The sequence below is a fragment of the Argopecten irradians genome, chromosome 6, assembly GCF_041381155.1.
Source record: "Argopecten irradians isolate NY chromosome 6, Ai_NY, whole genome shotgun sequence".
Classification (NCBI taxonomy): domain Eukaryota; kingdom Metazoa; phylum Mollusca; class Bivalvia; order Pectinida; family Pectinidae; genus Argopecten; species Argopecten irradians.
Genome location: NC_091139.1, coordinates 15,169,152 through 15,181,446, shown reverse-complemented (window position 1 = coordinate 15,181,446; position 12,295 = coordinate 15,169,152). Strand labels below are relative to the sequence as shown.

The window sequence follows — 12,295 nt, the reverse complement described above, 5'->3', positions numbered from 1 at the left end:
ATTTTAATAAATTAGTACAATCGATAATTCAGATACCAATTTAATAAGCTATAATAACAATAGTATGTATAATGTGAAAATAGGACAACTTGAATAATAACCAATAACAGAATCACACAAACTGTTTTATCTTTGGTACCTGAACATTTTCGGATTTTGAAGCCTGACCATCCAGAACTATTATTACGGTAATTGTAGGATATATCAGAATATGCTGGACCAATACAGGAAATTTAGGATACCAAAATGACATGGTGTTAAGTATGATTTACTGTCAAATTTGTCCCATCTTTTGAAGATTGTGACGTAAAAATTTTTGTTGTCAAAATATGATGTCACAATCAATGCAAAGTGGGACTAATTGATGGTAAATTGTACTTCAACCGTTTTGGTATCTCAAAATCAACAATTTCTTGTTGTTATAAGAATTTGTTGCCATTCTTTATTCATGTCCTGATGCAGGGTTTGACAAGGAGAGGATGGAGTATGTTGCTGACTCCGGGGCAACTTACCCGCCGATGGTGTTGGGGAGTGCTGTCAGCTGGTTACCGTCCACCTTCAGTGTCGTAATATGTTCTAGGTTACCTGTAATAACAAACCACATGTTCATTAATCCATAAAACCACAACTTAATCTTTATTGGCTGATAATTACATCATAAAAATAATTAATCACTGAAAAATCCAATTAGCAATTTTATGTGATGAAATGCTTTTTAAATATCAGGCAAAAAACCTGTAATATGAAAGGTGTAGTTTTTATACATTTTTTTTACAACTAAATGAAAATCAGATATTTTTATGGGTATTTTGAGCACAGCTGTCAGAGGTGATATGCATGCATCATCGCATGCGTAAATATTAAACAATGACGAGATGAGCCTGTAACTGCGGCTAGTTTCACGGCTCAGCGATCGTCAACAGATGCTATAGATCCCCCTGTAGTAACACTGTCTCCAAACATTTCCCAGACCTTGGGGAGATATCAATTATTCAGAGTGAGTTCCTATTTCAATAACTTTACAAGGGTTAATTGTTTTTTGATGAATTAGGTTTGAATTATTGTTATCGTAGGTGAATGTTCAGCAGTGTTACAGCCAGTATAGGTAGATCAGTTTACATAACAATTGTATACAGCTGCAGTATCTGATTGTGTACTAGTTACATGGCTATTAACGTCGATACACCACCTAGAACACACAAGTTTTAATCTTAAAACAGGCCAATACATACACACTACTACTACAGGCGCTTCTTTAACAGCCATCAATTTATATTATCTGTGTTATATATTTACTCATTCGTAACTTACTATAAAGTAAAAATATACAATTTAAAGCATTTTGATACTATTTTTGGATATAATTGTATTGTGAATGAAGTTATGACTCAGCGTTACACAGAATTAAACACTCCTGTGTACAGGAAATCTAAACCTCATTTTGTCACCATGTATCAATATAGATGTATCTGATGGCTAATTACCTATAATAGAACCCGTTTTAGAATTACCACACCTTACATTAGTTCTAATTAAGTTTTCGATAAGTCAATTAATATTATCCCATCCTCAACATCTATCAAAATAACTTTTTTTTCTCAAAAGATCTATCGTAAATAACACACCTTAATGCCCCATGAGAAATATATTATTCTGTAAACCAAATTATTTTCACAGCAATTTAACTCATTCATCCCCTGAAAATTCAAAATAAACTCTCCTGGCTTTTGAATCAGAAGAGTTCAAAGGTGACTTCGGGGATGAATGAGATAATTTCGCTTTCCCACAACCAATGACCTTTTCACATCAATTTCATTTCGTGATTTACACTCAATATATTTCTATTTGTGCATCAATTTTTGCAAATTTTTGCAATTTCATGAAATATGTGAAGTTAAATAGCATGCAAACGTAAGTAGATTTATGATTGACAAGATTCTTTGCACTTTTCTAAAATGTCTTTTTCACTTCATAAATTGTTTTGTAACACTATAGCGATACCTTCTTGCCTTTCAACGGTGATTTGTAACAGAGCTACTTTCAGTGACAGATAAACACACACTTAACTCATCTATATTTCACTCATCATTTTACGGTGACAAACTGTATGTTTAGTGGGTGTCTTTTAGGAGTGACAGCATGACTATATATGGCCGTACAGTCTTATGGCAACAGTACCCCCTCCCTATACTTTATATATTTCAGGTAGAGTGTACTACAACGTATATTTCTCAGGTGTGTTGACGAGTTTTACCACCTTTATGACTAACAACAATAAAACAGGTGTAATATTTATTAACAGGTTCTTTCCTGTGTATCCTGTTCATGTGTTATGATTACAGGGTATATTATTCCAACATCTTCTTATCTTACCTGGATTTCTACAGGTATTTCTACAGGTAAATGATACCAATCACACCAAACGTATGAGTGACTCATCGACTCGGCCAGGTATGCTAATTAAACAGTATTTATTACAACTGCAACATCTGTCTTGTGTATGATATCAATTATCTTGGTAAAATGTGATTTCCGAGATGGTATCATATTCAATGAATGAAACTGGAGCCAAGGCTACTATAATATGTAATAGCTAGTTAGGTAGTATTCGTAAAATTGAAGAAACTTTTTCTTTTTTTTTTTAAATTATGAAACACCTATCTATATACCAATCTTTGCAGAAACATCATATCCCTGGTATCTAGTCTATCTGTTGTAGTTTTGTAAAATTTAATGGTGACTGTATATCGGTTGTATTCATATCGTAAATTTTTGAATGACTTTCAGCAAAACTTGAGTTCCAGTCTCCGACTGTTTGTTAAGACTTTACAATTCACACCTGTAATAGTTCTATTCTCCGTATCGGAAACACTAAATGCTATATTTAAAGACAAATCACACAGAAACGGTTCTGTAAAGAATTACCTGGGATCAGACAGGCACTACTATTCAAACAATTACTTTTTATGGCGACTGTTTGAGAGTTCGCTGGCTTACCTTAACTTTACCTGGTGGGGTGATTTTTGGGAGAATTACAAGGATATTCATGAAGATTTATTTCGGAGCTCATAACGACAGCCCTACGCCACTCCCCGGGAAGTTTGTTCAATAAAAACTGGTCACACCAATAACTATGTCCTCATCTTTTAATTTAATAGCTCTATCTGACAAAGGTCTTAGCCGACATTCGGCCAGAGCGAACACCTACAAAGGCGTTTTGATCCAGTAGGATTCCTAGTCCCCCCAAATGTATAGGTGCACCTATATATCTCGGTGACGAAGACCTGTACTAGTATTGACTTAATGCTATCATAGTATTTTCCTTGTTCGATATGACACCCGATCAATATGGAGGCGAGTCGTCCAGCAGATGGTTGTATGCTCAGAGTCAGGGCCCAGGTAAATCGTACGAAGGTCGATTAAGATTTTTAATAGCTCATTCCGCAGATTTGCGTTTTGATAAAAAAGGATATTGCCTACACCAATGGGAAAATCTATAGCAGCAACAATAGACACACAGGTATTACATGTGGCAGTGAAATGGCATACGTAGGCCAAGCTAGTCCCATCTAGGCCAACCTATAGTCCTGTCTGGGCCACACCAAGAGTCGAGGCACACAATCATCACAGCACACCTTAAACAGACCTTATCCATTGACATTGCTCTGAACATATAATTTTTGATTCATAATAACATTTAGAGTGGGGAATAAAACCTCATGAAGGAGCTCTTTAAGCAATTGATCTTTTTTGTAGATCACATAATATCTAACTGTATCAATGGTGACAATTCCGCCACTTTTAGGGAACAAAATCAACTCATAAAGAAGCATGCTTAATCTTTATATTTTTGTGATTTTATTACATTTCACATCATAATGGGAGCCAATTTGCTGAGATATTCAGCCACTTTTGACATGTACCCAGCACACGACATTCTGAATTGTGAATACTGGAGTCCCTGATACAACAACGGCCAATAAGAATGGGCGCCCGTTAGTGTGTCCACTCCATTAGATAATTATAATGAGCACGCTGATACCTGGCTCCGTTAAATAGACATTCCTTGGGAACAAAAGCATAGCGTTTCTATTGTTATTTATGAATTAGTGTCATAACCTAACATAAATCATAAAGTATCCATTTATAGTCCACAAACACGTTATAATACTGTGAGTATTGATGACTGTACACAATTATCCTAACATGAAACATTATTCAGATATTAACTACGTCAGGTGAATAGTAAATATATTGTTTAATCTGTAAATTGATAATTCTTATTTGTTCATTTTTACTGCTCCTTGTTGACTACATTATAAAATTTCTGGAACCTAACACTGAGCCACAGGGCCCAAAAAGCCATACAATAAAACATAAGGTTGGTTGATTTAGGCTATAATGAGAAGGTACCCGTGTGTTTCAGGCCAACTTTATTATAGTACCAATCAATGACCGTACATAATCATATGTCACACATTGTCAGATGAAAAATAAATGTCGGTGAGCCTTTACAAGGATAATTACTTAATATAAACTTGTTTGTTCTCCATCATTACATTTTGTACTTATTCATGTTGAGTGAATTCTAAAATAACCTGAAATGCTGATTGATGGGGAGTGGAACTGCTATAAATCTTGATCGAGGTTAGTTTAAATGGGTTATGGTGATGGCAGTTCAATGTCTGATATCGACAGAACTACCAGTGTTTTGGCTGTCTTCAATGTCCAGGGATTCAAAGATTGACAAAACTCCTTGGAACAGTTATATCACATTTCTATAAACTGTCATCAAAGGTGACTGAATAAAGAAAACAAATTTAACCAGAATTGATACCTGCAAACATTTTAGTATTGATTATAAATTACCAAACTTCACTTGACAGGGAAATGTTGTCGCTACACCTCTATCCCCCGTCAGATGGCCTTCGATTTGAGATCACTTTACCAAATATCATTGACCGTCTTTATTTATGAGCAGTTGAAAAGTATGTATGAAGTTTATTTGTCTTTAAAGAAAACATTGGAGACACCATTGAGAACTCCACTGTATACAATGAGACTTCAGACGCGCTGATTACTTTATATGTGTATTCTACTTATATGTGGTTCAAGGGTTTTTATATCTTATCAGTCTGGGTAGAAATTAGCTCTAGAAGGCCCACTACAGTTGGACAGAGAAAGGTCTCTGTAATGGTATTTTGATGGCTAGGGTACTATCCATGGGTGTGAAAGCTTTACTGGGCTAATTTACTTGATATATTCATTCGATTCTCACCTGTTGCGAATTAAATCATTCGGTGGAGTTCTAACTCCTCAGGTGTGTAACTAAGACCTATTTAGCTAATTTACCTCACGATTCACCTGTCTCACCTGGATTGGATTAGAGCACCCTAGAGACTGACCACAAACTCGTTGATATCGGTCAGTTTGACCGAACTTGCTGGTATAATTGGTCTACTGGATCTTAAGGGAATTCTGAAGGTACTTAAGTCAGTATGATAATGGTTATCTTTGAAATCTTGTTATGTAATACACTTGGCTTTCTCCTTAACTCTGAATATAAGATTATCCACAAAATCAAATAAAAATCATCCACACTAAGATTTTAATACATGATGGGTTTAGTATCAAATCACCAGTTTTACTTTCAGAAGTTTTTGTATACAGATATGTATGCATGTAGATACAAGAATTGCAGATCATCCTTATGCCCAGGGCGTTCTGTTAAACATACTACACATACATTATAATTAAGACTAAGAAATATATTACAGTCCTATATCAATGCATTTTTGAAAATTCATCCTTTTCTGAATATCAGACTTGTGTCCAGTGCACAAGCCCCCAGCGGTGATCATCCAAGCTTAGATATGGACACAAAAGACCCGCCCCTATCAGCACCCGAGTGTGAGAAATGATTAAGTAGAAGTCAAACATAAATAATTTGATTACCAGGATTACAGAGCACATATCTCCCAATTAACTGAGATTTCTACAACATGTTTTGACCAGTAGGTTGATTAAAACCCCCCAACTGCTGACCGGTACCTCCCCTACCTGCCCGATCTATTGACCAAAAACATGATTTCCATATCTGTAGATTTTACGAGGTCAAAGCACAGCTAGGGATGTATCAGGGGATTCAATATTCAACATACGTGTGGCAACATGTATCACATAAACTAAGGTGTAAAATAAAATAATAGGAAAGTGAAAGTAGACAGGCGTCCTCGGTGTGTAGATATCAACATTACCATGGCGTCAAACAGTGACATTTTTAAAGCTACAGTAAAGAAACATAACGATCCTTCAGATTTGATGGCGACAAACTCTAATAAAACACAGAATAATTGACTGTTTAGACATTTCTTTTGTAAACATTTTTGTTTTGATGAACAAACTTCATCTTTGACATTTAATCAGAAAGATCAGTTGACTCGCCCAGCTGTAGCTATAAGGTCTTGACATGGAGTTATTCAACAAATATATCTCCATATGTTTTAACAAACTTTGTGAAAAAAATATGTTTGAAAAAGAGAAGATAAAAACAACAAAAAACAAGCAAAAACAAACTAAACTATATTTGGATAAATGAATTTCCAAATCTGTTCCAAACAGACATTTGGGTCATGACTGTAGTGCAGATGACAATTAACCCAAAATGCATAATCTGTGTACTTCAAGTTCTGAATCTTTTCAAGAATGGTTAAGAATTCTGAATCTATTCAAGAAATAGTTAAGTTATGACGAATGCCAGAACACCGCAAGAATCTGACACAAAAGGTGTCTTTATGGCACGCTCTAGTTTACCGTTAAAACATTTCTTATCTTGCCCCAATAATCTTAAGGAGATCCTCAGATAAATTGTGTTCAGTGATCCGTAATCGTCCTATTGTCCAGTGAGGCTACTTAACTGCTATTTGTGACAATAGCCTTGTTATTGACAAACATTCGGACAATCGGATCTATCCTGGTCTTAAAGGCTCGTGTCGGCACTAAATGTCCAGTCACGAGACGCCGTACAGTTACATGTGGGCACACGATACATCACCAGTGTCTAACACACAGACTGGGCCTGATTTGTCCGTAACCGATACCGAATCACACAGTGTCAGAACCTCTCATGTTTTATCAAGATTAAAATTATTAAGTGTCAGAACCTCTCCAGTTTTATCAAGATTAAAATTATGAAAATGTTACAAATTGTTTGAAAAGCACTCCTTATGGTGGGTTTTTTTTTCTATAGTGTTACCTTTTTTTCTTATGCCTTTTGAAAAGATTGCCAAATTTTCTATTCCTATCTTTAAAAGATTGTTTATCTTAGATCTTGGAACATAAATTATTTTTTAACATGCAATATTTCCCTAATTATTGTAAGCACCACAGACTGTCTAAAAATAGAATTATACGTGCGTTTACAACAAGTTAAACAGTTGTAACATGTATATTGCATTCAAAACTGACCCCAAGAAAATTTGAAGTAAAAACTTTGCCAGGTTTACAGGGAATTCTTGTAATTTTCTGTGCTTTTTTATTCATACAAGTTTATATTTGTGTACATTTCCTTTTTTAAATTATTTTATCAGTTTAAGATTTAAAGCTAACATTAACGCATAGGTAGGATGTTAAGCAAAACTTCCTTTCAAAATGACACAAGAAAGCCAGTTCATAAATTAAGTAGGGCTTCATCACAAATGCAGCATCAAAGTCACTTAGTAACCCCCTCAAAAACACTACAAAATATCTGGTTCCTCCAAAATGCCCTTATACAGACTCCATTAATGGGAATGCCTTTCATGTACATTGTCGGCATCTTGAATTGCAAATAACTTTTGATGATTTGTCAAAATTCCCATAACCTATTTTTATGTGTTTTTCAACATAAAGCACTTGAAAGGTGTTTTTGTAATTTGTTCAGGTTTTCATTTTAAAATGTCATGAAATTTTGTCATTTTTCTCCAGATCATATAAAAGCTGTAACGTTTTCTACGATATTGATATTGGTACCTGTTACCAAAAGTTCTCCGAGACGAGGGCCGGGGATATTTTACATTTTATTGCCGTAAAAGGAACAAATTTCATACACACCAATAACTATAACTTTTTCTCTCAAAACCTGAACTTCCAACCTGTCCTCTCTCCCATGACTATATCAAATTTTTATGGACATAAACACAAATAAATGTGTTTGTTCAACGTCACGCCGCCTTTCTCCGTGTTATTTCACAGTTTAGCCGTACAATTTAACAACACTCTGTTGACAGTTAAATCATTGACACATGATCCAAATCATCTTAACATAACCAATAAATGCTGAAGTTTTACATTGATTGATGTTCGATAATTGTTGATGCTACAGTTAACTTGAGCTATCAGTCTCGGCCGACATGGCCATTCTGCCTTTCATCTTGTGCAAGTATATATATGATATCGCAAATTTCTCATGTATAAAAGTCGTCATTTTGAGAAAATATGTGTGGGAAATATGACCAGCCAACAGCTATATTACAGCGTAAATGTATATTTTTACTGTGACTGAACATAAGAAGGACTGGGAGGGGTGTCTTTTAATAGAAGGGATGAGATCACCCTCGACAATGGTAATCGGTACATCTAACACTTAAACATTTAAAACCGATACGATCTGCGTTAAGCCAATTTGTATCTCTGTTCACATCGGATTCCCTCTGTATTCAAATCCTGTGATTTATCGACGAATCTATCAGATTAGCCCGACATCTTTTGCTTAGAAATATTATTCTCACAAAATTTTAAAATTTTTCTATTGTCAGTTAAGGATATGTACATATATCATCCGCTGTTTCATGCAATTTACCGATGTGAAAAGTGTTTAATCATGTAGTCAGCTTAAATGTGTACACATATGAAATATGTGTTTACGATCATATTTATATAGAGGTAGGACAACATTTCTAAAATTCCTCTCTGACCCATTAATTACAGCGTGAACGTACATATACCTCAGTATGAAATATTTATTGATAACTGTGGAATAAATGACTTTCTGTCACCACAGTCAGTCAAATGTTATTGGAAACTAAACAATAATAACAAATCCAGAACTTCAACGATTGAATTGATAAGTGAAGATAGATTGGTTCTTCATCCATTATTCTACTCTACTATGAAACCAAGTCTACGTAAGACTGTGTCAAATAGAAACTACCGGCTGTGACAAAGTCACCACAGAAATTTAAAATTGACCTTGTGAGTGTTTGACTTCACTATCCTCAGGTTTTTATTTAGTAATCTCTCAAAAATCAGATGGCACATTCTTTATCTTGTCAATGTTTAAAATGCCAAATAGAGAGGCCATATCTACTTAATAGGAAGGCTTTGTGTTCGTAAAACGTTTTGGAATCTATCGTGATGCATGCCACCGCGGACATGCACATGGACACACGATACGGTTAAAGCTCGGTCGTATAACGGTTACCGCCAATCAAACAGACCCCAAACATAATGACTGAGTGTTTTAGGCAATACCTACTTAACCCGGCCATGTCATCTACTCTGTTCAGGAGAGTTTGCCGTGACAGTCTAATGTCCTGAGGAAAGACGCGTTAGTGTCAGCTCACCGGCCGTGTAAAAGGTTTACTAAGGGTCTTTTGTGTCCTAACTCATTTAGAATTAGCATTTTAAGAAGTAGAGAAGAATTCTTTTGTTTAAAGCGAAAGAAAAACAACAACATTTTCTATTCCGAATATCATTAAAATTCCATTAGACTTGAGCACATGTCAGGGAAAAGTCGTGTTGTGTTAATTAACCCGTGATTTCACACGACCTTGTACGCCCAGGTCTCTTGGTTCTCAGAAATCGAGCTACAGTTGTTGGTTAATATCACATGATCTGATCTTGGCCTCTAAGACTACAAGACATGCTTTTTGTAATCGTATTGAACAAATAACAAAAGTCATAGCTTAATCCTTATAGATATAAATGAAAGGGTCACCTTGACTTTTTTAAATACAATGTATTGTTGCAAGGAAGAAACAGGTTTTGTCTTTTTCTAATGAATACATTTTCAATCTTTTTGCGGGAAGTTCAGCAGTCAAAATCAATATTTTTATCCAGATTTTTCAATCCTAGGTCGGATAATAAGTACTTTCCTAGTTACACAAAAGCAGACCTTGTGATCATTGTGAGGAAAATTATCAATCTATTGAAGGACTTTGAGGCTGTTACTATGAGGTCAATGTAACATTAATGCTTAGCTTTGCAAAAAACACTTGCTCAAAGACTCAAGAAAATCTGGAAGTTCAACACCATACAACTGCTTGAAGGAGAAGGATATTACCCATAGATTCCAGAAAACTTTGAAGGTGAAGGTCAATGCCATGCTATCATTTACACAATCATTTACCTAGACTTCAAAAGATTTTGAAGGTGAAGGTCACTGTCATGCCATTATTTACTTGTCCTTTAGAAGACTCTGAAGGTGAAGATCACTGTCATGTCATTATTTACTCGTCCTTTAAAAGACTTTGAAGGTGAAGGTCATAGACTCACTGTTACTTACCCATTGACTCTGGGAGACCTTGGAGGTGGTTGCCTGTAAGGTGAAGGTCAGCCAAGGACACACATCCCTCAATCTCATTGGGTAATGTCTGGATCCTGTTCTTGGTACAGTCGAGGAACATCAGCTGCTTCAGGTTCCCGATCATCTGTAGGATAAATGGAAATGTAATGATACAGGGGAAATACAGTTACAGGTAAAGGTTAATTAGTGCACGAAAGTTCAATGCCAATATACCTAATGGTTACTACAAAACAAACTTATTTAGGTGGCAATTTAATTTAGAATTTGCTTGGTTAAAGACTTTTTCACAAGAATTTAATTTCACAATTTGAAATCATTTGGTACAATTGTACTAATGATGGCAACATTTTCATGATGATTTTTTGTTTTTTTAATTATCCACAAAATACGCAAAATTTAATCCCACCAGAAATAAGCTTGTTTACAGTGGTCTATAAGATATAGAATGGTGCTGGCCTGAACCATTTATGCACATTTAGGGACATAGCACAATTCACAACATGGATATTTCAGACCATTCAAGACAAATAAATATTTTTAAAAAAGGAGAAGGTACATTAAGACTCGAATATGGCCTCAAAATTAATTCTCAGTAAAGAACAACATACTGTATTTTGCCATATAACAGCTGAATACATTTGCTAACACATTACATCTCGAAAATATCCCGCATGTGCCAATTATGTTCACTATGACGTCATCAACATGCAGTTTCCTGCCATTTTTCACAAAAATTCTTGAAAAATCATACTTTTTGAGTGGTTTTCTCTAAAATTGAACGTGGCCGCCTTCGTGAAGCAGAAAGAGATTTTCACACGTTGTGTATCGTGTATTTACGCATATCCATGCAAAATGTAAAGTTGCTCCAAAGTGGCGGCCAAATCCATTTCAAGCCTTTTCTAACCTAAAGATGATGAATTTCTAGCAAAATTTGGCGAGAAGAGGAAAATCATCAATTTGATGACGTCATAGGTGGGACACATCGTGCACATGGTTATAAAAAATTATGTTTTGATGAATGGCAAGTATGAGAATATTTATTTATATGAAATTGATGGGGATCAGAGTTAATATTTTTCGGCCAAATACTGGTCCTATCATATCTACTCCTTTGAGGCGGAGAAGATGTAAAGCCGTTTTTTATTATTCAATGTCTGTCTGTTAATGTCAGATTCAAAGACAAATTTCAGAATCTCGTTCATTAAGGAAGCAAAATAAATTATGTAGTATGGTTATACATAAGGCCCTGAAATAGGGCATAGTTTAAATATATATAAATATTTTCCCAATAAAAAGGCTTCAATTTGAATTTATTTTGGAGGTATTATGAGGAGCATAAAATGTAAATTGTGAATGGACATTTTATTTACATGTAGTTTTGATAAAATGTATTAAAACAGTCAAAAAAGTCTAATATTAGGGCACACCTGTAAAGGTCTAAATATCGATACGGTCCAGTGGGTCAAGCTGTCCTTGGAATTCCAGTCAGGTATGTAATAAGAGCATAATTTACATGTGATGTGCTTGGTATATCAACTTACAAATCCGTGGCTGTACTTAAATTTGATATATAACTGCACAAGAAATTTAATTTTGAAGCTATAAAACCAATTTGTCCCTGTTTATGAGTTTTCTTGCTCGTGAAATGAAAATAATGTCTTGTTTCTAATTCAATATCACCAGCCAAATTTATACTAATGAATTCAGAACTAGTTCAAGTGTATCGAAAAT

At 35.0% G+C, this 12,295-nt stretch overlaps 1 protein-coding gene across 7 annotated transcripts in view; it reads right to left on the bottom strand.

Moving 5' to 3' along the window:
* Nucleotides 1-12,295, bottom strand: part of LOC138325114 (erbin-like) — a 72,399-nt gene that overhangs the window by 16,110 nt on the left and 43,994 nt on the right. For all 7 annotated transcript variants that reach the window (XM_069270552.1, XM_069270550.1, XM_069270556.1 and 4 more), the window contains exons 8-9: nucleotides 10,544-10,688; nucleotides 513-585 (exon numbers count right to left, since the gene is read on the bottom strand). In XM_069270552.1, coding sequence (XP_069126653.1) covers nucleotides 513-585; nucleotides 10,544-10,688 — 218 coding nt within the window. The remainder of the gene's footprint in view (nucleotides 1-512; nucleotides 586-10,543; nucleotides 10,689-12,295) is intronic.